General features: G+C 42.3%; 1 protein-coding gene across 2 annotated transcripts in view; it reads right to left on the bottom strand.

Moving 5' to 3' along the window:
- Positions 1 to 26,433, bottom strand: part of Me3 (malic enzyme 3) — a 199,031-nt gene that overhangs the window by 63,633 nt on the left and 108,965 nt on the right. For both annotated transcript variants that reach the window (XM_026401517.2, XM_077796882.1), the window contains exons 5-6: positions 13,495 to 13,570; positions 1,793 to 1,954 (exon numbers count right to left, since the gene is read on the bottom strand). In XM_026401517.2, the coding sequence (XP_026257302.2) occupies positions 1,793 to 1,954; positions 13,495 to 13,570 (238 nt within the window). The remainder of the gene's footprint in view (positions 1 to 1,792; positions 1,955 to 13,494; positions 13,571 to 26,433) is intronic.

Raw genomic sequence — 26,433 nt, forward strand, 5'->3', positions numbered from 1 at the left:
GCTAGAGCTAACCAACACCTAGGTCCTCAGTGCTCTGGGAAGGGATCAGGTCTACAGACGTACTGTGACTTACCTGGCTCATCAATTGTACCAGGATCAGGGTCCTGGCTTCTCAGTCCAGTCCTTTTCCCATGCCCCTTGCCCTCCCTCTTCTCATCCCACCTCCATGATTTCCCAGCTCTTAAGCAAGGTCGGCCGGGTGCTCCCTTCTTTGATGGTATCTGTGGATAAAACCTGATGAAGCATTGTTCTTTCCAGGAGCTACAGTGCTCATTCATGTTTAGAAATGGGAACATGATTTCTAGAGAAGCAAAGTCTCTCTCTGAAGAGAGATCACTGAAGAAAGCATATGTGTTACCTTTTTTTTTTTGACAATATGAATCAAGAATCTAAAAAGTGACAATTTTATTTGCCACAACATTTGTTTCTAGAAATTTATCCTAAGAGAAAAGAATCACCGATGGGGACAAAGATTGACATGAAAAAAAATGGGTATCAGCACAACTTATCTCTGCAGAAAACCTAGGAATTAAGTAAATATTCAACGGTGGGGGGATTTCTTACATAAAGATATATAAGTCAGCTTTTCAAGTGACATTGTGGAATAGTGGTTAATGACCTGAGAGAAAACTCTTTCATGCTTTAAGCTTCAAAAGGGAAGATACAAAAACTGTACCTGCAATATAACCCCAAATTTGGTTTTATAAGTGCTTTTAGGGGAAAAAAAAAAGACTGGAAGGAAATATACCAAAAATCTAAAAAATGATTAGCACTGATCATATGACTCATATTTCATTTTCTAATGCTTTTCTGTATTTTAATTTTAATTAATTAATTAATATAACTTATTCATAGTACTGGGAATTGCACAGGCTAGGGGAATGTTCTATCATTAAGCCACCCTGCCTCAGCCCTTTGTAGTTTTTAAATTTTGAGTCAGGGTCTTGCTAAGTGCCCAGGGTCCTCCTGACTTAGGGTCTTCCTGACTCAACACACTGTTGCTGGGTCCTGAGTAGCTGCAATTATAAGTGTGCATCACCCCATCCCACTGGATTTTAATTTTAAAAGGTGAATATACACCAGTCTCAGACTTGGTAATAAATGTCTCTGATGAGGAATTTTTGGGTGCCTTTTTCATGTTTTATGACACAGACATAGGGCTGAGAATCATAGACATGTACAAATACCATGTCCTACTGTGCCCCGAGCAGACAAATGCTTGGTGGGGTTTGAGTTCAATCCCAAACCACCTGGAATCCTGTGGGTAAACCTCACCCTCAGCTTGGCTCAGTTTCTTTCACTGGTTTGCTTGCAGAACACTCATTTGCCTGGTTCAGGCATTTCAACCCTTGGAGATGGTGCTTTCAATTTTAATCCTTCTCCTGAGGCAGCTTAATTTGAAAATGCTGAAAACCACACCTACTTTCAACTCCATGGGCTGCTCTCTCAACCAATAGGTTAGAGAGTGGCCTCATGGGGAATACAAAGGGTAGAATCATGGAGGTAAGGGATGAAAGAAAACCCAAGCAGAGCACAGAAGTCTTCACAGAGGTAGAGGAAGGAGCAAAGGGACCCAGAAGTGGAGGAGGGCTGAGAAAAGTGGAGTTGGTAACTAGGGAGAAGGAAGTTCCTCTACTCCACAACTGTGTAGGGGGAGGGCCCTGGTCAAGGGAGGGGGTGTGAAAGAAATGGCCCATTGCTATGTAGATAGAATCACCCTGCAAAGGCAGCCCCCACATCCACCTTCTGTGCCCTTCTGGCCCCCAAGCTCCTGGCCCGGACAGCCCGTTACCTCGTTGTTGGTGCCGACGTCCAGCAGGACTGGGAGGCACTGCTGTGGGTTCACCCCTCCACACGCGGTGTACAGGGCCAGCTTGCCCACAGGGATGCCCATGCCGTAGCAGCCCAGGTCTCCCAAGCCCAGTATGCGTTCTCCATCAGTCACTACCACAGCCTGAAAAACACAGCAGGTGCCATCAATCAGGGTCAGAGCCTCCTGTGACAAAGTGCTCATTTCCATGCCCCAGCATGTCAGGCTTGACAACTGCATGCCTGCTGACTTTGCAGGGGCTGAAACTGCTTGTCTGGAATAAGGCCTCATTCAACTGCAGGTGGCTGTTCCTTTCTGTCAGGCTGATGAGAAATCCCACTGAAGCGAAATGACAGAAAGACACCTGCCCTGCATTCTGAGGTTTGGGGTGGGGGCTTCAGAAACAGCTGGAGGGAAACCACATCTAGTCACTCTCCCTCAAAGAAACTAAACAGATGCTCTCAGCCTGAGACTTGGTGGGGGAGGGCAAGAAAGGGAGGGAAGGACATAAGGAAAGGAGAAAATGAAAAACAAGTGTTCAGCTGCGGCTGCAGTTCTGGGTTTAGAGACCAATGTAAGTGCTCCCTGGCCTGCTCCTGGGCTCTGATAAATCCGACTTGCAAAGAACAGAGCTCCTTGTTATGTCTCCTAGGATCACTGTTTCACATGAAACCAGGAACATATGGAGTTGTATTGGGATTACCTTTTGTGTTTTGCAAACACATGGACCTGGGGGAGGTCCATGTATTAGTGCAGGTTCAAGGTTTCATACTGTAAATTAACAAATGAGGATGAAACTGATAGTGATGATAAATATTATTATATGATTAGAATGGATGTTCTTTTGTTTGTTCACTTAACACATATTTATGAAACATGTACTTTGCCTAAGATACTGTGCCATGTTCTGGGGGAAGGAGCTTCAGTTTGCTCATCTACAAAAACAAGTATGTATGAACTCAGCCTTTAAAGAATTATAGGGCTGAAAGAGAGATGGAATGTGGATGTTAACAATGATGACTTTGGGAGGGAGTCCTGAGTGCACCAGACCAGCACAAAGGGCTGCAGAGTTTAAGAGATGGGAGATTTATCCCTCATAGGTAAGGATTTTGTGGGTGAGGGAGCACATATACCAGACCTTGGACAAGGGGGGGATTGTGAGGATGCAGGTGGGGGGTGATCAGTTAATGCAAAGCAAGTTGAGACATAGAATAGACATGTTTATAACAATGCAATTCACAATAGCCAAGTTACAGAGCCAGCCTAGATGCCCATCGACAGGCAATCAGATAGAGAAAATGGAATTTTCCATTTATACACAATGGAATTTTATTCAGCTATAAGGAATGAAATTATGGCATTTTCTGATAAATTGATGGAGCTGGGGAACATCATGCTGAGTGAAATAAGTCAGAGTCAGTGAAGTGTTGAATATTTCCCCTCATATATGGAAACTAGAGAGTGGGGGGAAGGAATAAAAAGGAGTAATCTCACAGAAATAGAAAGGAGACCAATAGAGTGGAGGAAGGAGATTGAGAGAGGCAGAGGAAGGGAGGGCATGGGGAAGTACTGGGGAATAAAATATGCCAGATTATGCTAGGTTCATGTACAAATATACCACATTGAATCCCACATATATGTGTGTGCATATATACACATATACATATATATAAATGATAATGCACTAATTAAAATGATAATAATAACAACAATAATAATAGAGGAGAGATGAGACTAGAGTAAATGGATTGGGGGAGGGGGGAAAGGGAAGTACTGGGGAAGGAGACTGAGCAAATTGTTATGTACATGTACAAATATGGTATAATGAATCCCACTATTATGTAAAATTATAACGCACCAATAAGAATAAAAAGAGACAGGGTAGAGGTGGGGGATGTAATATATAGGGGGAAGAACTAGGAGGTATAGCTTACATGAAAGGAAAGAATGGAAAGTCAGGCAGAAATCAGACAGTGAAATCAGGCCAACAACAACCTATCAGAGTGTCAGTGAAATTGTTTATAGATTAGCTTACTATCCCTCCACTGGAACCTGGCTTTGGACCACAACGTAGGACCAGCTTCAAGCTATGAATATCCTGGTTGGTCCCAAGCATGGTACCCACAGGGTTTAGATTAATCTATGGAGTGACAATGTTGAGTGCACCAGGAATAAGGAAATGAAGATCCATTCTTGACCTGAAATAGTTTATGATCCAGTACCCAAAGGGTCCATGGTATCTTCTCACCTTGGTTCTCTCTCTCCAGGGGTGAGAGTGCATAAGGGCTGGTGCTGCCTTTTGGTAGAATTGTAGCAATATCAAAAAACACTTCTCTACTTCTGGAAAGAGGGTTATGGAGAGTGCAACAGACCCATGGAAATCATGATGTCCCTGGTCCGTGACCTCTGTGGACAGTGTTCACAGCCCACACCCCATCTGACCCTCCCAAAGGCTTGGGCAGGTAGAAATGTCTGAGACTGTTAACTGTTTTACAGGTGAGCAAACTGAAGCTCAAGAGCTTAATGTTCTACTCATATTTGTTAGGTATCAGTCATGTGCCAGGCACTGGGCTGGATGTTTTCACATTGGTTATCTCACCAAGGTCATTTTGCTTGTGTATGTGTCAGGGCAAACTTCTAATCAGGCTTTGGTTCCTGGTTCAAGGCTCCATCTACTGCCCCCTTCCACTGGGTGAAACACCTGTGTTCCTGGTAAAGTCATATCCTGCCTCAGTATCACCCTCTCTGTAGCCCACCTCTGACCTCATCTTGGCAGCTCTCCTGGCAGGAGCTTGTGTCCTTATACTGCCTCTGAGGGCTGGAACTCTGAGCATTTTTCTACCATCTCTCCTAATCAAAGCTTCCTTATTTTGGTTCTCTCAGAATCTTTCTATCTGCAGAGGGGACAGTGAGTGACCTGAAATTAAACTGAGGACCTCAGGTACTCCAGGACATTGTCCCTACAACCCTAGGATGGTGAGGTGCCTTCCCACCCTGGAAGTGTCCAAGGGCATTCTGCTGCATCCCCTCTGAGGGGATGCCTCACCTCCACCTGTTGTCCATCCTCAATCTTATGGTGGAATGGTTGGTTTGTTGCAATAGCTTCACAGACTGCTTGCCCCTCGTACTTTCTTCCTTCTAATCTCTCCTTGCCAACCAATGTCAGATTCAGTGTACCAAAAACTATCATTGCGGTATTTCCAGACTCAGAGACCTTTAGTGTCTTCTATCTATAGCATAAAGTAAAAAATACATCTAACTCTTTAATGACCTGAACCCAACATATCTTCTGAAACTTATCTCTGTATATACAGCTGAATATAGTTGCATCTTCTGGCCAGTGGTTTCCTCAGTCTCTCCAGACTCTCCCCAGATGCACCTACCATATATCCCTCTTGACTTCTCCCCATTTTCCAAAAGCACAAATCCTCCATTAAAATATAATGCATTTTCTTTTTCCCCTGAAAAGTTAATGCCACAGTCTGGCTGGGCACAAAATCACTAGCCACTCAAGCAGGAACAAACTTTATTTCCAAAACTCCTGCCAATGCCACGCACTCGGCCTTCTCCCAGGACACACTACCAACAGGAAATCCCTCCTCTGGAATTCCCTCCTACCGCACTTCCCCAACCAATGGGAACTCTCCGGGAGTCCCGCAAGAGCTCCAAAGTAGCAGGCCTAGGCAGACAGCAGGGGTCTAATCTCCAATTTAATGCACATCTTAACATAATCATTATCATCTCAATGGCTTGCTGGTGTCAACTTTCAACAAAAAATGCCATGCTTCATTCCTACTTGGCTATGGCTCTCAGCAAGTTAACACTTGTTATATCCATTACACACTTCTGTCACCTGCCTGCCTTCCACAAATATTTATTAATTACCTACTGGATGCCAAGACCTGCACAAGGTGCTACTTAAACATTGGATGGTGATAACATTTCAGTTCTTATTTGCTAAGTTTTGGGTGGGGTTTGTCTCCCAAGGGTTCATGTCTTGGAGGATTGATCTCCAGTGTGGCAATGTAGAGGAGGTGGAATATTTAAGGGTGGGGCCTAGTGGGAAGTTCTTGGGTCATTGGGGATACTCTCCTCTAACAAGATTAAAGTAGTTCTTTTGGGATCTCAGTGTTTATAAGAGTGAATTATAAAAAAACTAAGGCTGGTCCCTCTACGCTCTCTGTGGCTTCCTGTTTCTTCATGTGATCCCTCCCTTCCACACATGATCATGTTATTATAAGGCCATCTGTCATGGGGTCCTCACCAAGCTGAGCTGATGCCAGAACCATGCCCTTAAATGTCCCAAACTAAAAGAGATAAATAAACCTATTTTCTTTATACATAACCCAGCCTCAGGTGGGTTCCATTAGGGAAATGGAATAATACATCATTTTAACATTTTTTTAGAATGCATATTATTTTTATCTTACTAAATAGTCTAAAGGTTACAGAAGGGGCTTTGGAATTATTTGAATCTAGGCTCCTTGAAAATGTGCCATATGTAAACTTGAGTAAGTAGATAACTTTTCTTAGCTTTAATTTTCCACAAAATGGGTAAAATAATAATACCTAACTTTTCATATTGTTATAAAGATAAAATGAAATAGTACATGTCTCATTTAAACCTGGTGCCTTGAATAAAATAAAGGTGACCAGCAAATGGTCACTGCTCTTATGGTTATAATGATGATTATCATTTGGAGCAAAGATTATACATTAGGTTTTCAAAATTGTTTTTCAATCTCTGAAGTTCAGAATTACCACAGAAAAAACATGTAATAATTATCTGTCAAGTGAGTGAATTTAAGAGAAACTAAGGGCAGGGGGACTGTGGTAAATGCAACTTTTAAGAAAGTCTGGCTATGTGGGTTTAACAGCATTTGAAACTTGACATCTGCATCCATCCCAAAGGCTTCTGCTGTTGTTTCTTAAGTATATGACGCTTGTAGCTAACTGCTAGGCACTGCCCCTTGGATGTGCAATGTTCTTCTCAAATTCCACAAACAAATTCCAAAACAAACAAAGTCCCTAGCAAACAAATTCTCTTTTCCTTCTTACTCCTTCTGACTTTTTTACTCTGCTGTCTTCCCTCTTGTTTCCCCACATATCTCAAGTTCTAAACAATCTACGCTTTGATTCTTCTCTGTCATTAGTCAACCATGGCCATTTGTCAACCATGTTCTGCTGATTTCACCTGCTTCATATTTATGACATCTGTTTCATAGTCTTCATACCAGGGCTTCTTCCGTGGACCTGCTGTCCACCTCTCAGTTGTGTACACATTGGTCTTCTAGCTCTTCTCTCCATTCTTGTACCCGCCCCATTTCATTAAATTTTTTTCCAAAGCACATCTAGATGTACCACATTCTTGCCCCAAATATCCAGTTGTTCCATTCCTATAAAAAATCCTTAAACCACTTAGACTGACATTTAGATTTTCTGTAAGCCCAATTTACCCTTTGAATTTTCCCTCATCATCTTCTTAATTTACAGTTATATACATTTCCTCATCCTTTATAGTACCTCTAAACTCTTGATACATACTCAATAAACGTTGAACAATGTAATAAATACAACACAGAGCAGAAAGTTATTTCTGCACTGGACAGAAATTCAGAGTTGGTGAAGATTTACAAGTTCAGAGAACAGATGCTACACCCCATTTTCCATGACAACAATGGAGCTAATGTTGAGTAAATAGATAACTTCTTATTTGCTAAGTTTTGCATAGGGTTTGTCTCCCAAGGGTTCTGTAGATCATCAAAAGGCTTAGGGAAAACCTGGGCAGCATCTTTCAGTTGTAAAGCCCAGCAGCAATTTTATGGAATGACAGAATCACATTTTCCTTGCTTGGAAGTTTTATAACTCATAACTCCCTTGTTTTTCAGATGACTAGTGGGAGATTTGGAGATTTGGGGGTGGTATGCTGCGTTTTTTCTTTGCCCACCGACCTCAGAGCTATAGTGAACTTGGCTTAGGTGACTCAATGGGCTTGACCCAAGACTGACCTGAGGATATGATTCTTTGTTTGCTGTGGGGCTTCTATGGCTTGTAGCTATGGTCAAGGGCTGCCTGCAACACTATATGTACAACCCTCTCCTTCCTCTTCCTTTGTTTCATTCTTCCCTCTCATCTTTCCTTTCTTCCTCCTCCTCTTCCTCTTCCTCTTCTTTTTCTTTCTCCTCACCTTCACAACATAGACAATGCATAGACTTTAGTTTCAAATTTTGGTTCTACTCCTCACTTGAAAAAAACTTAACCTTAGTTTTTACATCTGTAAAGCAGCAATAATAATGACCTCTATCACAGGTTGTCAGGAGAATTCAGTGGGTTAATCTACATAAAAAACTTACTTAGTATAATACTGTGAGGTGGATATGGTGATGTGCTGCCCAAGATGGTCCTATGGAAAGATCTTTCCCCATTGCTACTTTCAGCTGTCGGTCTACCTGAGGAATTTCGTCTAGTGAAGAAAGTCATCTTGCCCAACATGACACTCCATTCCAAGGATAGCCTGCTACCAATGACTGATCATTGCAGGAGTATGAAGGCCCACTCCCCGGCTCCAGCTCAGGATGTCTTTGAAGGGGGTTGTTCTAGCTCCAGTGTCTCCTCTGGGCTCAGCTTAGTTTTCCTTGCACTCTCAAAGTGCAGTCCAGCCTCTCCTTCTGGTCTATATTGCCTCCTTCCCTTCCACGTGTGTTGACTACCTAATATGCTAATTTCTATCTCAGAGACATTTCCAGAAACATCTCAATCTCTTGACACTGAGCTCAGAGTGGGGCTTAACACAAGCCTGTCCTGTGCGTGACAGGTAAGCTTGGCCCTAGCAATTTGGTCCAGCTTGAAATATCTCTGTGGTTGGTGCCTAGCAGCAGAGGATGCTTCCTGGGCTCCCTACCCATCTACCTCTCAGCCTTTCTTCTCAGAAACTGTTGAGATTGGGTGAGGGGGAGATTTAGGAGCCTGGGAAAAGTGTTGGGGAGGAGGATGATTCTTAGCTGAGCCTTTCTCTGGCTCCAGGCAAGGGCCACTGTGGGAAAGAGTCAGAAAAGCAATTCTCACTCCTCATTTTGATTTATGCTGGACAGTTCTGGGTGGCCTGTTGTGGCCTTCCTCCTCCTTCCTAAACAAGAAGGTCCCACAAAACCTCATACACTCCTCAGTCCTGGGCTTTGGCCCCATTTCCCTCACAGTTTACTTCTCTTGTTTGCAGTTCTGCTTTCTCACTGAGAAATCACAGAAAGTCATTTTTTACCTTCCACGTTGATTCAGAAACTCCTCCAAATCTGCCCTCCTTTCCCACCAGGAAGTCAGTGACACCAGGGTCCAAAGATACCTGAACCTTGAAACACTCTGCCTCCCCAGCTTGCAGCTGGGGGAGAGGCTGCTGAGCAGCAAGGTCTGGGTTGGGCACGGATGCTTAGGGGTTCTCTTGGGCACACCACTTAACCTCAGCTGGCTCATCTGAACAAAACACTCTCTGTTCTTCAAGACCCACCTCGGGGGTTTCAGAAGCAGTCCATACTGCACACAGATCACAGTGCCTATGAAGATCTGATCAAATGGTGAAGTCCTACATGAGCTCCAAAGTGCCATGCAAAGGACAATGGACAGAGATCCCCTACCTAGGTAGGGAGACTGTTGCCTCTTATTAAGGCAACTGTAGAAACACATCAGAAAACAAGAAAGTTCTATGACTTAGAACTTTCTGAGTCTCTGAAAGGGTACCCTGTGAGAGGGAGAAGGAACATTCAGAAAAAGCCCAGTGAGTGGGGCAGGGTTGGGGTCTGGTGTGTGTCAGGTGTAGTCCAATCAGCCATAGTGGGCTTGATTACATGTCAAACTATAGGTTCAATATTCAGAGCTTTTGGTTTTCTCAGAGGACCCAGAAATCCACAGATTTTGATATTTTTTAAAATAAACAACCTTATTTAAAAATGATGTGACATATATAAAAAATGGAGTATTACCCAGCCATAGATAAGAATGGAATCATGGCATCTGCTGATAAATGGATGGAACTACAGACTATCATGCTAAGTGAAATAAACCAGTCCCCAAAACTCAAAGGTTGAACGTTTTCTCTGATATATAGTAGCTAATCCAAAGTGGGGTTGGGGGTAGGGAAGAAAGAAAGAGAGTGAGAAAGGAAATAAAAAAGAGAAGGATTCCATCAAAATAGAGGAAAGATCAGTAGAATAGACAAAGGGGATTGAGGGAGAGGAAGGAGAGACAGGAAAAGGGAAGAAGAATGGAATGAATCTGAACTTTCATATGTACATCCATGAATACAGCACAGTGAATCTCAACATCAAGTATATTTATAAGACGTTAACTTAAAAATACTATAAATAAACTGTAGAAAGATCAGTAGAGAGAGGGAAGCAGGATGAGAGAGCAGAGGGGAGAGGGCATGTGCTGGGGACTGAATTAGAGCAAATTATATTCCATGCTTTTGGGATTATATAAAAATGTATCCTAATGTTATAAATAACTAAAAAGAATCAATAAGAAATAAATGAAAAAAATGAAAAAAAACGTGAAAAGGGGAATGACTTTGAAAGCCTTCTCTACTCACTATATAGCTGTATTCCGCAGAATATTCTAGCCTGTTTCCAAATTCTGTATTGAAAAGCATTTTGGATGTGTCTAAAATGTCATTTAAAAATTGAAAAATCTGCAAGAAAGTTTGTCTAAAAATTCAAAAATTTCAACTATTACTCAGGACCAAATTGATGTATCCTACTGCTCATTTGTGGCCTCTGATTCCCAGGTAAGAACCCCTCCACGGTGGCCCCTAGGCTCTGTGTGCTACAGCTGTGTCTGCCACCTCTGGTAATAATAATATCCACTCAAGTTCCCTTCAATGTGCACACACATTATTAGGGTTAGTCCCCAGGAACTCTTATAGAGTAGGTGTTTATTGAATGATGACCAAGTGCAACTGAGTTAGATGCCTCTCACTGGCCCAGATCTGCTCATAACTTACACTGTTCTTAAGGGTATGGATGTCTCTCTGGGCTTGTTTGAGTCCCACTTCTTCTAGGGTGATCCCAAAGCCTCCATTTCTCTTCCTCTAAAATCACTGTCTCCATCTCTCTGGTAATTAGCACTCCATATTTAGAAGGGTCTCAAAATATGTTCAGCGAAATAGTGGATATTTGGCTCCTAAGTTTCTTTTTCTTTATTTCTTTAAAATATTTTTAGTTGTAGATGAACAAAATACCTTTATTTTATTCATTTATTTTTATGTGGTGCTGAGGATCAAACCCAGTGCCTCACACATGCTAGGCAAGTGCTCTACCCATGAGCTACAACCCCAGCCCCCTAAGTTTCTATTTTGAATTCATATCATGGTTTTCCAACCCTAATATAAAGCATTTTGGGGGCATAGTTCATGCTTTTCTTATTTTGCATCTCTCGCAGCATGGCCCTGGTAACATTTTTACAAATTGTGCCCTATGAAACGAAGCAACTGAAACCTGAAATCCAGTCCCAGTGCCAGCCTAAATGAATGGGTGCCTTTTTATTTCTGCTTAAGTTGGTGTGCATGGGGGGAACTTTTCCTTCTTCTATTTACTTGTAATTTACAAAAAAAGTACACTGTTTATTAATGGGGACCCCTCTGCTGTTCCTGGCACAGTGCCTGATACATGGAAGTTGCTCAACACAGTTGTTGACTGAGTTCATTCAACTCAGAAGCATTTCCTGAGTGCCTACTATGTCCAAGGTTTCCCATGGTTGCACTGTCCAGGAATGTGAAAAAGATTAGCTTGCAGGCCCTCAGCAATGCCTACTCAGGTTAGCCTGGAGTTTACTCCCCTTCGAGTGAACTGGCTCTTCTCAATGTTCTCAAGATTTTATGATAGCTTCATCCTAGACATGCCCTGGAAAATGGATTCCCTGGGACTGAGACCCAAACCTGCAAGGCCAAGGCCTACACATAACTGGAGTCTAAGCAGATCAGCAGGAAAGAGAAGCACAGGGCAAATTACATGCACACAGAAGTCCTGCTCCACCATCCCCCTACCTGCTGTGGTTCTTCAATATAACACTTCCCAGAGAGGGTCAGAAGTGGGTGGAACACAAACACAGATAGGAAAAAGAAGCTGTATTTGGTGCCTTTTGTAGAAGGCAAACTGGCAGGGATAGAGGGAGGAGGGAGGCCCTGGTGAGAAAATAATGTTGGAGTGCCATAGCCTCCCAGTGGAGGCAGGGTGGTGTGAGCCTCGGCCCTAAGGACTACTTGTACCACACTTGGTTAGCTCCAGTGCTTCCTGGATCATGTACCAGATATACCCTCACTAGGTATATCAGAAGATGTTTTGCATTTTCTTTCACTCATGTTGTTTTCAGAAGTGACAATGACCATTGATGGTAGAGACCCTCAAACTTGTCCATAGAAATCCTTATGGCAGGAGGAGATCTGGAATTTAGCCAGAGGCTAATAAATTTCTGCAAAGTTATATATGTTTTATGTTAAAAAAATTAATGTAACAGTTGCATTCCATATTCTATCCTGTTTGTTATATAAAAATGTTTTCTCCCTAAGTTTTTTTTTTTTAATTAAAATTGGTACTCCAGGAAGAAGTTCCAGGTTTGCTTTGTCATTCTGTATATATAGCCCTACTGTCGTGTATACCTGGGGTCCATGAACCCGAGAGGGAAAACACTGCTCACTAGAAGCTTTGTGTAGAAGATCCTCAGCTATGCCCCAGTCTACAATGCCTGACTGGTCCAAACTCAAGGCCCTCTTCTAATGTCTTTTTCCTCTTGAAGTCATCCAAGACTCCCCCTGAGCTAAAAGTAGTCTCTTTGTCTACCCTTAGTTCTTCCTGTAGACTTCACTTTTCTCTGGTCAAGTTCTGCCTTGCTAGTCTTTGGTGTGTGTTGTGGTTTGGATCTGAGGCATCCTCCAAAAGCTCACATGTGAGACAACGCAAGAAGGTTCAGAGGATAAATGATTGGGTTGGAATAGTCTTAACCCAATCAGTGAAATAATCCCCTGATGGGATTAACTGAGTGGGAACTAAAGTGGTAGAGTGTGGCTGGAGGAGATGGGAATTGGGGGCATGTCTTTGGGGTATATATTTGTAAATGGAAAGTGGAGACATCTCTCTCTGCTTTCTGATCACCATGTGAACTGCTTCCCTCTGCCACACTCTTCCTCCATGATGTTCATCCTCACCTTGAGCCCCGAGGAATAGAGCCAGCCTTCTATGGACTAAGAACTCTAAAACTGTGAGCCCTCAAATAAACTTTTCTTCGTCTACAATTGTGCTAGTTGGGTCTTTTAGTCATAGCAGCGAAAAAGCTGACTAAAACAGTGTGTATATTTTATCTCCTTTATGGCATGGCAGCTACTTGAAAATACCGTCTGATTTCCCCCCGTATTCATCATGGAAATTGACACTATATATTTAGCAGATATGATGAATATATATTCTGGATGATGATGATGGTGGTGACAATGATGATAGGCAATTTCATATGGGTGCCTTGTTAAGGTAAATCTCTGCTCTGTGGTTTTGCTATAACAGGTCTCTGGTCTGGTCTTGAGAAAGGTGTGCAGTATGTATCCTTCTGTATCATAATCCTCATTTTATAGGCGGAAATGACTGATGGCAAGTTGAAAGGATTCACCCAACATTAGAGTAATAGCAATGAAAATAGGATCATACCTTGATATTGTCTTCTGGCCAAGAGTTCAACATTGTTGCAAGATGGCCTTTGTCATGAATGGTGATAAACAGCCCACTAGGGAAACAAACACATATACACAGAGAAACCAGGCAGTCAGACTTGGAACAAAGCAAAGATCATGAGTGCTAGGCATTGCATCACTTAATTTTGCCCATAGACCTGGGTAAGAGTGATCCCTTCCCAAAGCCACACATTTGGAAGGTCTTATTCTTGCCCTCCTCCTATTGTTCTTCTCCATGGGGTCTAGAGCCCATGGGGCCAAGGAATGTGCCCCCCCAAAGCCTGTGTTTTCCAGAGTCTGCACCCTTTTTTCTCCCTCTATACCAGGTACCCAGGACCCCAGAATTAACAGACTGAATGACCCTAAAGATGCTTCAGAAACTGTGGTTCTCTTCCCCAGGTCCCTCCTCCTGAGTACAGATCACCCTGCAGTGGTTGGACTCCTAGACTTGGAGCTATGACTAGAATTTGGACATGTAGGTTGAGATATCAAGACTCATGTGCATGCAGTCTCTGAAATGGGGTATGGAACAGGGATGGAAATGGGATGGGGTTCTAGTCATTGGATAGTTTTCTATGCATCACTGGCCAAATTCAAACTTGGCCTTCCAGCCCATCAAGAAGGTATGTTTCTAAAAGTAAGTTAGTAGAACATATTTTATTTAATAGCTTATTAGCTTGGTTTAGAACATTAAATGTTTAGACCTAAAGTATGTGGATATGAGTCTTCTGCCCTGGGATCAGTAGTGTGTGTGGGGCTTCCTTTCTCTCTCACTCACTCTAGTAGATGTCCCATGATCTGTCATCATCCATTAAACATGCCCAAGTCTTTATTGTCCTAAAAACAAAGACAAGACTTCTGGCTTCTGATAGTGACATAGTAGCTTATATAGAATAATCTTCCTGCAGATAACAATTATAAAATTATTCATAACTAAGCAATTATATTATTGTTATGTTATGAAGTGTGTGTTTGTGTGTGTGTGTGTGTGTGTGTGTGTGTGTTTATGGCAATGGAGGTTAGCCAAATGTAGGTTAGCTTTCTTTGGAGAATTACACCTTTTGAAATTTGTGAATTTGCAGCTCTTTGCCCAAGGGCAGTTCAATCTTCAAGAAACTTAGGGCAGCAGAAAGTGAAGGTTTTACTAGGTTGAGGTATCAGAGAATAGAGCTTGGGTAGAATAACAGCCAGGAAGTGCAGGGGGAAAATGCTGAAGGGGAAGGAGCTGCAGAGGGGATGAGCTCCTAAATCTGTGTATTAAATCTTCCCAAGTCACTGACTGTTGAACTCTGCATATACAGGGGGACTGGGGAAAAAACAAAAACAAAACCCCAAACTATTGCATCTGGAATCTGAAAGAACTGAGCAGAAATGTTGATTACTGCTGATCAGGAGAGACATTTCCTTCTCACTGTTATTCTCTCTCTATGTGATCTCATCAATGTCAAAGCATTTGGCCAATGATTGTCAGATATCTGAAAACCAGGATTTCTTACCTTTGGCACTAATGATATTTTGGGTTGGGCAATTCTTTGCTTTGAGGAGTGGAGTTGTCATGTGCATTGTAGAATGTTTTGTGGCTTCCCTGGCCTCTACCCACTAGATGCCAGTAGCACCTCACACTCTGTTGTGACAACTAAAAATGTCTCCAGATATTAGCAAATATACCCTGGGAGAATAAAATCATTCTTGGTTTTAGAGTCCTTGCTCTAGATCTTTGTATTTAACTGTCTACCTGACGTGTGTCAAAGCGACTTCATACTTAGGACACCTGAAAAATTAATGATCTAATCTTCCACCACTTGTGACTCAAAGGCAAGACAAAGAAAAGACTCATTCCTCCCATTCTCTACTCTTCAGCCACACGGGCCTTCTTTCCAGTCCTTCAAGTGCCATGTTCTTTCTACCTCAGGGCAGTTCATCTACTATTCTTTCTGTCTGGTACAGCTGCCACTTCTCATTCTTCTTTAGTTAATTGCTACCCAAACAAAACAGCTCCTCAGGAAAAACCCTCAGAGCCCAACAGCCACCACCGGCTTCCACAAGCCTCTCACCCACACAAACCTCACCACCTCCCACAATCCTCCTGCTCTTGAGGCCGATTGGCTGGGTCATGTGGGCGGTGCCAAAGAAGTCCCCCAATGAGCAGCTCCGTGGTCTGAATGGGCAGGGAAACAGTCCAATGAGCAGCTCTGTGGAGGAGCCAATCAGCTAGATGTTGCTGGGGGCCGCTGTGAGCCAATCATCAGCTGGCAGTCTGAAGGGCAGGGAAACAGCCCAATGAACATCACCGCAGAGGAGCCAATCAGCTAGATGTTGCTGGGGCCACTGTGAGCCAATCATCAGCCGGCAGCTGGAAGTTTGCTGGGACCCCTTTGGCTGTGGGTCTCAACACTTTTGATAATGCCAAACCAAAGTAGAGGGTCCTTGTGATGTGCTCCAAGTTCCTCATCCCTGCATATGCAAACTTACAACATTTATTTCTGTGGCTACTCAGGTAATACACCCTCACACCCCAATTAGACCAGAAGCTTCATGAAGGCAAGGTCTGCACTTATTTTTGATAGTGTACATCACTGTAACACCAGGGTTAGTCAATAACAGATGTGCAAGACAAATTTTTTAATAAATGGAGAGGTGAATAAATTAATAACGACAATGGTTGAGGGATAAAGATGAAAAGTGTTGAATAAAGTTGGATCAGAGTCAGAGCACAGGCAATTTGCAGGGGTATTATCTTGTATCCGACTCAAAGGTCATGTGCACTGTGCTGGCTAGTGCTGGGTGGTGCTGGACAATGCTATGCTATCTTGTAGCAGGGAAATAAACACCTGGAGGATGGTGGATGGGCAAAGGCAAAGGAAAACATTCAAGATGTGGGGTTCAGGGCCCTGTTTGGTTTAGAGTGTCCCCCAGAAGTTAATGAGACAACACAAGAATTCTCAGGGGTGAAATGATTAGACTTTGAGAGGTATGATCTAATCAGTAGATTAATCCACCAAAATGGGTTTACTAGGCAGTAATTGTGGGCAGGGAGGGTGTGGCCAGAGGAGATAGGTCCCTGGAGGCATGCTTTCCGTGTCCCTGGTAAGTGGAGCTCTCTCTCTTCTTCCTTATTGCCATTTCCTGAGCAGCTTTCCTCCTCCACACCCTTTCCCTGTGATGTTCTACCTCACCTTAAGCCTGGAGGAATAGAGTCAGTCAACTATGGACTGTGTCTCAGAAACCATGAGCAACAAATAAACTTTTCCTCCTCTAAAATTTTTTTTCAGGCCTTTTGGTCATAGTGATAAAAAAGCTGATTAAAAAAGGTGTTATGCACTACATTGAAGGGAGCAGTGTAGGCATTTGACTTAACTTACTCATAAGGTTTGAGAGCAAGCTGCAAGTGAAGGGTACCTGAGTCTGCCACCCCAAAGCATGCCTCTTTAGTCCTGCATGGGCGAGGGAGTAAGTACCCATCGGAGAGATGGGCTGGTTCTGAAATAAGTTATGAAAGTAATATATCAAGAAATAAAGAGGAAAAGGCAAGAATTATATATTTGCAGAGCAGGGGTGTGACAGTTGAGCTGACCAGAGGGGTCTGACTTCTAACAAAGAAAAGGCCTGCACTTGCTTTATTTATATTGGTACAGATCAAAGGGGATGGATAGGGATCTCCTTCAGCAGGAACAGGATGGGAGTGGAGATAAACAGGTTGTTGGTGCTTGGCAGGTTATGCCCATCTCCAGCAGCTGTGTTTGAACTTGGAGCTGTGATCTAGTTCAGAATGCCAGCATGATCTGGGCTTTCTTGAACTGGGGAATTTCACCTAGGAGTTCCCGGAAAAGCGGCTTCCCTGCCTTAATGAATCAAACATTGCCCAGTTCACACACGGCTCACACATGGCTCCCAACAAACTGTTACTTTGCATTAATCGGGGATGTGGGAAAACCTCTAAAAATTGGGTACAGTTTTATTTCTGTAAAGGAAATTTGCATTCATAAAAAAATTTCTATTTGACCAAATACCTCCCTCTCCTGTATCAAAAGAAGGACTCTTATCAGTGAAGAAGGCACTGACTTAAATCTACATAATAGAACTTGTTGCCATACTTTTCCTGGACACCTCTTTAAAATCCCTGCCCTTCCAAAGCCCCAACCCCCCTTTCCTTTGTTTTAATCTAGAATAGTATTAAATTCCAAATTCTTTTCCACCCCTTTGGGTACTCATGAATGCTCCAGTGCAGAATGGACATATTTTTTGTTTTTCTCTTGTTAATTTGTCTCTGGTCAGACTAATTTATAGGGCCTCAGCTTCAGAACACAAGATGCATAGCAGAAAAGATTTTTTTCCCTTCCGTTTTACAAGTATTTGCCAGGTCATTTTGAAATGACATATCAGTTAAGACAAAAACTAAGCATTGGATTGGAACTTGTGTCAAAAGATGATCTCTATGAAGCTTAAGTTTGGCAAATTATACTGTGTGGATAATAATGAGTCTCAAGGATTTCCCTGGATGAAAATAATAGTTACACATAAGTTTCTGAAGTTTAAGTAGGGGTAGGGGTGTCAGTAGGATAAATGAGCCAAGTGGAACCTATAAACCTAAAACCTTTTAAAGAACTCTTAGGCCAGGTCTTTTCAGCTGCCACTCTGAGGTATGACTTGAGGAGGTCTTGCTAGAGACACCTCTCATATGAGTTTGTTTTTCACCCATAGATGTGGCTTTAATATTTCTTCCCTGCCAGTTCATCTAGAGCATAGTCACACAGGATGATAATACTAATGTAGGACATCAAGAATACAGTACCCCAAATATCCATGACTGTGTACCAGTGGGGCACTCCTTTGTGGGTTGTCCTTTGCACGGTTACTCCTTCTCTCTTTGCCTAGCGTTGTAAATCCTAAAGAGAAGCTGCATCTAAATAATGAAGATGTAAACTGCTAAATAATCTTTCTTTAGATTTACAGAACCCAGAACATCTGGTGACCCTCAGATTACATCAGAATATGTAATGCCCCTCCTTATTCCTTATTTCTGTACATAAACTAACACAAAGCATGTCAACTGCTATGAGGTTTAACTTGCAGAAAATTAATAGGTCTCTCTAAAGAACTATACAAAATAGCTCCCAGAGGTCAAGGTCCATTGCAATTCTCTAGTCAGAGAAGAAGAGAAAAGGAGACACACTGTGGTTGAGGAAGACTCCCCCTAGCATGTAGGTTTCCTACCTGTTAATCCCTACACCCTACAAAGATGGAATGAGCCCCTTTCATGTACCTGAGTTTTCCAAGATGGAGCTTTGAGGATGATAGCTCATTCCATCTTCTTAGGACCTAAAGTAAATAAATGGATTTCCTTCTTATCAACTGTCAGCTCTCAAGTACTGACTTTCAAGCAGTAAGTGGCTGGACCTTGGTCTCATATAGACTATAGGAGACCAGACTCTGCCACCCCAAAATAGGCTACTGAGGATTATTTCAAGCTATTTATTTTGAGAAACTGCAAACACAAGGAGAAATTCTAAAAACAAGTAAAAATTATTTTGTTTAAAGATAAATTTACATCTACAAAAGAAGTCTCATTTGCAAGAAGGTCATCTCTGTATCAGGAAGATGATGATTCTAAATCATTGGAAGCTCTTATTAATAAAGGAGGCATCAATTTAACCCATGTCACAGCCTTACCTTTGTTTCCTAGTTACCTCACCATTATTGGCTGTCCAAAAATCTTCTTTCTTTGTTTCAGTGCAAAATGATATAGAAGTCTGAACTCAAAAGCCAGATCTTTGAGAATTACTCATTCTCTGGGTTTCTCCCAGAGGTATATATATTCTTAATTTTTTCTTTTGTTAATCTGTCTGTGCTTACAGGGGTCCATCCCAACTAAGAAATATGAAGATACAGTAAATTAGATTTACTCTCCTACACTAACAAGGAGGCTAATTATTTTAAGTTAGAAGAAAAGGGTCTCAGCCCCAGGCTCACTGATGACCTCCAGACCGACCTTGGGAAAGTCACTTAATCAACACTAGCCAATCCTTGGATGTACTTCTGGTTTCTGGATGCTCTTAACTTGGCCCTGTTCTAGAAATATCTCTCAGCCAAACAACCTTGATTCTCAACATTCCTTCTATGACCAGAGCCCAGATAGAGACTCAGTAAGATGCTCAGAAAAAAGGTCACATATTGAGAAGTTAAGATCTATGTCCTATTTTAGACTTTAGCAAAGCTTTGGTGTGCTTCATTGTAAACACAGGAAAAGTGTGATTGCTGAAATTATCTAGTACATTAAAATAAGCCATCTTTGTTAATAAGAGCAAGGGGGAGGATGGAATACTTGAAAGGAACTTTTTTTTTAACATTTAAACTTGAGCAACTAAAAATTTCAGAAGAGTCTTTTTTTGTATCTATAATTTCATGCTCTGAATTATAACTTTATCTTGCTTCAAAAGTATCACCTTTTGAGATATATTAAGAGATTTTTTTTTACCACTTCTCAAAGTGTACCTAAGCCTACAACTGAAGTTCTGGTCAGCTGAAGAGTGCAGAAACTCACCCCTCTGCATTCCTTCTCAGTGGTTTCAGAAAGAACATTTAGGTGCCTCAGGAGTACTCCCTCCTGGTTCTGCACAGTTCCACTCTGAGAACACAAACACACAGAGCTTGGAGTGGGGATTTTCAATCTATTTACAATAATATAAAATATTGACCAGCAAAGAAGTTGCAAGCCACTCAAGTGAAATTTTAGAAAAAAATGTCAAAGGGAAGGAAGCATAGATAGGGGGTTAAATGCACATGCCCTGGATGACAATCCTTCATTTCAGTGTAGATTGGAGGAAGGAACATCACCTACTTCTTACCTTTGCTATAATGATTAAATAAGGTGATGCATGTATTATAGTGTCTGCTGGCACATGATGAAAACTCAACAAATGGTAAGTAGCTCTTTGTGTTGCTGACTTAGTGTAGGATTTAATAGTGTGATCAAGAGTCAGATCATCCTGGTTCAAAGGCTGACAATATGTTCATCAAGGCGCCTGGCTCATGGTATCTAATTATAAATTAGTATTTTAACTAGAATGCTACCCCATCAATGCAGAAGACATGACTGACCTTTATATGTGGCTTTTACTGGTAAAAGAGGAAGGTGGTCATAAAGTGTGGCAGGCGGAAAATCTTTCATTATATGGGTCAGTGAATGGGGGGAAAATAAAAAGGGCCTTCAGTGATACACAGTTGGGACTAAAAGTTCTCTACATTGGCTGCAAGAGCTCATACTCAATGAGAATGAGGTCAAGGACAGCTTGAAAGGGAAAACAAATCAAAAAAGGTCGACATTCATTGATTTGGTCAATAAACTCTTTTGAGTGTCTCTGTTGCAAGGACCCTGGCAGACCCTTTGTGTACATCATCACTCTGCTTATGCAGTGCAACATCATCGTTCTACAGATGAGATGAAGAGGCAGCATCATAAAGGGAGAACTGAGATCCACACATGGATCTCAGAAACATGACCCCATTAGGTGTGTGATATGGGGCAAGTCATTTCACCTCTCTGGGCCTTAGTTTTCTTATCAGTAAAATAAGGACAATGTGTTATCCATCACAGAATGATTGTGAGGATCAGTTGAGGTGGTTTGCAAACCTCCACCCAACGCAAAGCCTTACAGGCTTATGAAATTTAATATTTGTCTGACCCCGTCCAATATGGTAAGCCTGAGCAGCAGTGCTAATGTGAGACTCTCTGAGCACATGCTTCCTTGGTAGTCCTGTCCAGATGTTTGGGGGTACTAACTTAAGTGCCAAGAGGCGCTCTGTGTTCCGTAGCTGGGTCTGTTTCAACCTTCTGTCCTTGAAAAGGAGCCAAAACCCTGGGAATGAATGATGCCTGGAGGGGCCCTTTGACAGCTGTGTGACTCATTTTAAGTGTGATGTTACCATTCTGCTGGAGGCATGAAGGGAAGCAGGGAGGTGGGACGCTCCAAAAGGCCCACGCCTGGCTTTGAGCCCAGAGATATCTCCAGCTTTGGAGTAAATTTTAGGCTGCCTGGGGATCCCCAGGTGCTGGATATCCTGTGGGAAGCAGATGCAGCCTGAGTACTCTTCAAGGCTGGTGGCTCCTCTGAGTAACTAGAACTCCTGGGGCTGCAGAGATGGGCATCTGGGATAGAGGCACTCATGGGAATCTCTGTTAATAGCTACTAACTGAAACAGCACAAAGACAAAGTAATTTAGGTACTGATGACTTCTCCCAAGTTTTTCCTGTTTACCTCAGGAGAGCAATTTTAGAACTTGAGGGGAATATATATCTAGATATATTTCTTCTTCTTCTTCTCCTCCTCCTCCTCTTCCTCCATCTCTCCTTTCCTCTCTACCCCTCCCTCTCTCCTCTTACTCTCTCTCTCTCTCTCTCTCTCTCTCTCTGCCTCCCAGCTGCCATAAGCTGAACAGCTTTCTCTGCCATGCCCTTCTTTCATAATGTTCTGCCTCGCCTCACGCCTAGAGCACTGAAATCAGCCAACCATTAACTAAAACCTCTGAAACCATGAGCCAAAATAAACCATTCCTCCTCCAAGTTGTTTGTGTCAGTATCTTGGTCACACCGATGAAAAGCTGCCTAATAGAACCATAGCATCTGATTTATGGCTTTCCTCAAGTTTGGATTTTCATTCTGTACTTCCTTAAAAACAGAGCACAAGTTCTCTGTTATCTGATACATAGTCATCAGGGCCCACTGAACAAAACTGAGAGGAGGTATCCCAAGAAGGGACATGGCTTCTCTTGCATGGCCACTTAAGGGTAAGTGCAGGGAGGGAAGGGAAGACGTTCGTGCTGAACAAAACCCACGCTGAATATTTACTCTGCTCTTTCATGTACTTAGTTCATTTGAAAGGCATATTTGTTGTGGGATGCTCATCCTGGAATAGGACTGAAAGTCTTCTTTCTAATCATATGTGGAAGCAATTAACTCTGCCCTCCAAAAACATCGTATGCTCTCTCTTCCAGGCACAAGACAGAATGCTCCATGATTTTCTGAACTGAAACACAGCCTGGTGACCTGCTTTGGCTAATAAAATGTGAGTAAATTCAACCAGATACTTCTAGGTGGAAGTATTTAAGGCCCATTGCGTGATCTACCCTTGTTTTTCCTCATGGTCATTGCAACCTGTACATTCCAGATAAGGCTACTTTATTAGCCTAGTCCCTGGAATGAGGATGACACAGAGTACAGTCCCCAAATTAGGTTTGGGGTTGGTAGTGATAGTGGTGGTGGTGAAGGTGGTTGTGTGTGTGTGTGTGTGTGTGTGTGTGTACATGCATATGTGTGAAAGCAAATGTACATAATGTAGAGGCACAGAGTGAACTTTATTTCAAGCATTGAGAGTTCAGGGCTGCTTATTCCACAGCATAAGCTGACCTTGGTATAATTTAACAAAATCTTTCAGAGATGCTCAATATATAAAACAAAATATTGGTCTCTGCCTAAAACAGAAACAAAGGACACCCCCCTTTGAGGGATTTCTCATTCCTTTTCATCCCAGCAGCCATTAAATACCTCAACAGACTTCTGGCAATGACAGAAAAGGAAATGAATTCCTTCTTGGAAGCAGTGCTATGGCATTGGAAATTAGTAATTGAGATTTAGGAGATTAGATCTGTAACACATATCTCCTCCCACTACCCTGTAAGTTCCAGGAGGCCTGGAGAGCATCTGTCTTATTCACTGCTGTAACCTCAGGCCTAGCACAGAGTCAGGCATACAAGAGGCACTCCATAGGCAATATCTGCTTTAGGTACCATGTGTTGTCTAGATTGTGGTGCTGAAGTGAGACAGATTTGGGTCTTTTCTTCTTTTTTGCAGTTATAAACTGGTTTATAATAAAATTCCAAGGTGTTTCCATGAAGGTATTTAACATAGGACTCCAGTTCCTTGGAAGAATTGAAAAATCACACTACAGTCTACCTACTTCTTAGGTACAAAGCCATTTGAATTGTCCCTCCTGCCTTCAAAAAAATCAGTTGACATTCTTACTTCAAGTACCTGTGATCTTATTTGGAAATAGGGTCTTTGCAGAATAATCATATTAAGATGAGGTTTTTAGGTTGAGTTCTAATTCAATAGGACTGTCATCTTTACAAGAGGAAGATATAGGCATACAGGGAGAAGATGACCATGTGATGTGGAGGTACAAATGGTGGCAATGTACCTACAAGGAATGGGATGCCAAGAATTGCCAGAAGATAGCATAAGACAGAAGAGGTAGGGAAGAACTTCCCTAAAGGTTTCAGAGAGTCCCTGGCCCTTCTGACATCTCACTTTCAGATTTCTAGCCTCCAAAACTGTGATAGAATGCACTTCTGTTGTTCCAAGCCACCCAGTTTGTGGTTACTTGTTATAGTATCCCTAGAAAGCTAATATGCACTACTAACGTAGTAGCCACTAGTAAAAGTCATTTAAAGGAATGTCTGTACATTCCTTTAAATTCAAATCTGTTGGAATTTCATAAGGGCAAGTGCAGGTGAAGTTTCCTCTCAAGGAAGGCTGGTAAATTACATCACTATCTCCAGTTTCCATCAGGAGTCAGAAAACTTCTCTTGAATTTCAGAACTTAGTTACATGAGAAAGAAAAACAAAGATAATGTTCACTTAAGGGAATGTTATTTCTTGAGAAAAAGACTCTTAGGCCTTATCTCAGCCTGCAGAGGAGTGACCCTTAGAAATTTCCTAAAATAGAATTAGGAAAAAAAAAAAAAGACCCAACAACAAAACCCATTGAAATAGTGTTCCTTTAGGCTTCTTGGCACCAAGTCCAACACAAAAAGAGGACTTAATTAAAACAGGGTCAATGACATTAGGCAAATGACTGCAGCAGGCTCAGAAGAGGGACATGTACTTTCAACTCTGTAACAAAGACTTGCTGTTGCCGTGGAAAAGCACCATTCCACACATTTTTTGGCAGGAAGGGAACCTGTCCCCCAAAAACCCACAGAGGCTATTTTTAAAGCCTTGCAGCAGCCTTCCAAAGCCAGCAGCATTGCAGGAGAGAGCAGTTCTAAGAAGACCAGGAAGTAGGTCTAAGAAATAATCTACAAGCAAAGCACCTAGAGAGGCAAAGCCCTGAGAGACTGCAGTGAGGTCCCTGCCATGCCTGGAGGAACTGAACAGTCACACTGCAGTCTGAAATGTCCTCAGGGTAGTATGACTGAAGTGGGCGATGGGTGCCTATAGATCAATCACTGGGACAGTGGTTGGTCACCTACAGTCCATTTTGGGTTTTACTTTCTCTCTTGAGGACATTTGGATTATTTAAACACACAGAACCACCATGGCTGATTTCCTGCACTCTGGACGGCCCATCCTGTTTCCCTCTGAGGTGGGACGTTACAAAGGGACTGGGTGTACGTCCCTTTCCCTGCCTGCTGGAGGTCCCCTTTCCTCCTGACCTTCCCAGATAACAGTGGATGTGAAGCGCTCCTATCTTTGGAGTAAGGCTTAAAGGTATGGATAGTGTTGTCTGTCCAGCTGGTGCCATCAGTGGGACCTTGGAGTGGGCAGGGCTTCCTGGATTTTATGGACAATTACCTTGACCCCGCAGGGACTTTAAGAATTCTGCTTTGTGTCAGGTATTATGCTGGGCATATGGGACACAAAGAATACAACTTTGTGTCTAAACCTGAAGGGTTTTCTGATTTAGGCAGATCAGGATAAAAGTTCAGTAAAATGGGTTCTAACAGAGACATTAGTGTAGGAATGAGGAAAACCACAGGATAAGCAAACCTGGAATGGCTGGATCACAGAGCCAGAGAGCAGCAGAGAGCCTTTTGGCCTTCCCCTTTCTCTGCCTTCCTCTTGCTGTTGGGGTGGTTTTCCCCAAGTAGACTTGAAACCTTACAAGTGTAAGGATCACATCCTTTACTTCCATTGATTTCCAAGGTTCCCTTAATGTAGCCCTGTACATACCAAATCTACTCGAGAAAGAGATTTCTAAATAGATGGCATTTCTTTTCTCTTCTTCCCTAATTGTGGGAATGAATCAGTTAGGACAGAGCAGTAGAAGTTTTTCACCACTATATCTAGACATGTGAATTTCAGAAGGTTACTAGACCTCTATGAACATGTTTCCTCATTCCCCAAATGAAAGAAATAGATCAGATAACCTCTAAAATTCTTCAATTCTATGTCTATAATCTAGCAATCCATGGAACAGATCCAACAGATATCCATAGAATCATTGCAAGAACACAGATTTGGAGCTAGATAGACTCGATATTGAATTTCAGATCCAATCCTTATTCACTTTGCAAACTTACTTCTCTGGGTTTCGGTTGCTTATCAGTAAAATGAAGCTGTCATGACTAAATCAGTCTCACTCAGTCCGTGTGAGCATATTCACGTACCTGTACAGTGTCAGTCATAAAATAGCCTCTTGATACATTTAAATTGGAACTTTAGAAATGTTTGCCAAAGAAATGAATGTCAGTTTCCCTCCAAGAAACAAGAATTTCATCTCATGGAAACTCTGGTTTCCCTGGTCTTGACAGAATTATTATTTGTTTTCCTTCTCACTCTCTAGAACCTGCTGATCTGCAGATCCATTGTATTAAATTCAATACCACAAACATTTATTGGGTGTCAACTATAAAAGGTCAAACTCATTCTTCTGGTGGCATTGTTGGAACCCCTTCCCTGTGTCGTTAGTTATTCATCAGAATCCTAGTAATAACACAAAACATATGCAAAATGTATCACCCAAAGTCTGTGCCTTTTTGATCCTGTTATGGAGCTGGGGCCTTCTGAGAAGCCGAGGCACTGTGAAGACCACCTCTTCAAACCCTGATTCTTGCAACCAAGTCAGGATTTCAGACATGTCGTTCAGAGTAACAGGAATGAGTTTATTGAAGGGATAGGAAAAAGTAAAGGGAGCACTCT

Source organism: Urocitellus parryii, chromosome 4 (genome assembly GCF_045843805.1).
Source record: "Urocitellus parryii isolate mUroPar1 chromosome 4, mUroPar1.hap1, whole genome shotgun sequence".
In the NCBI taxonomy this organism is placed as follows: Eukaryota; Metazoa; Chordata; class Mammalia; order Rodentia; family Sciuridae; genus Urocitellus; species Urocitellus parryii.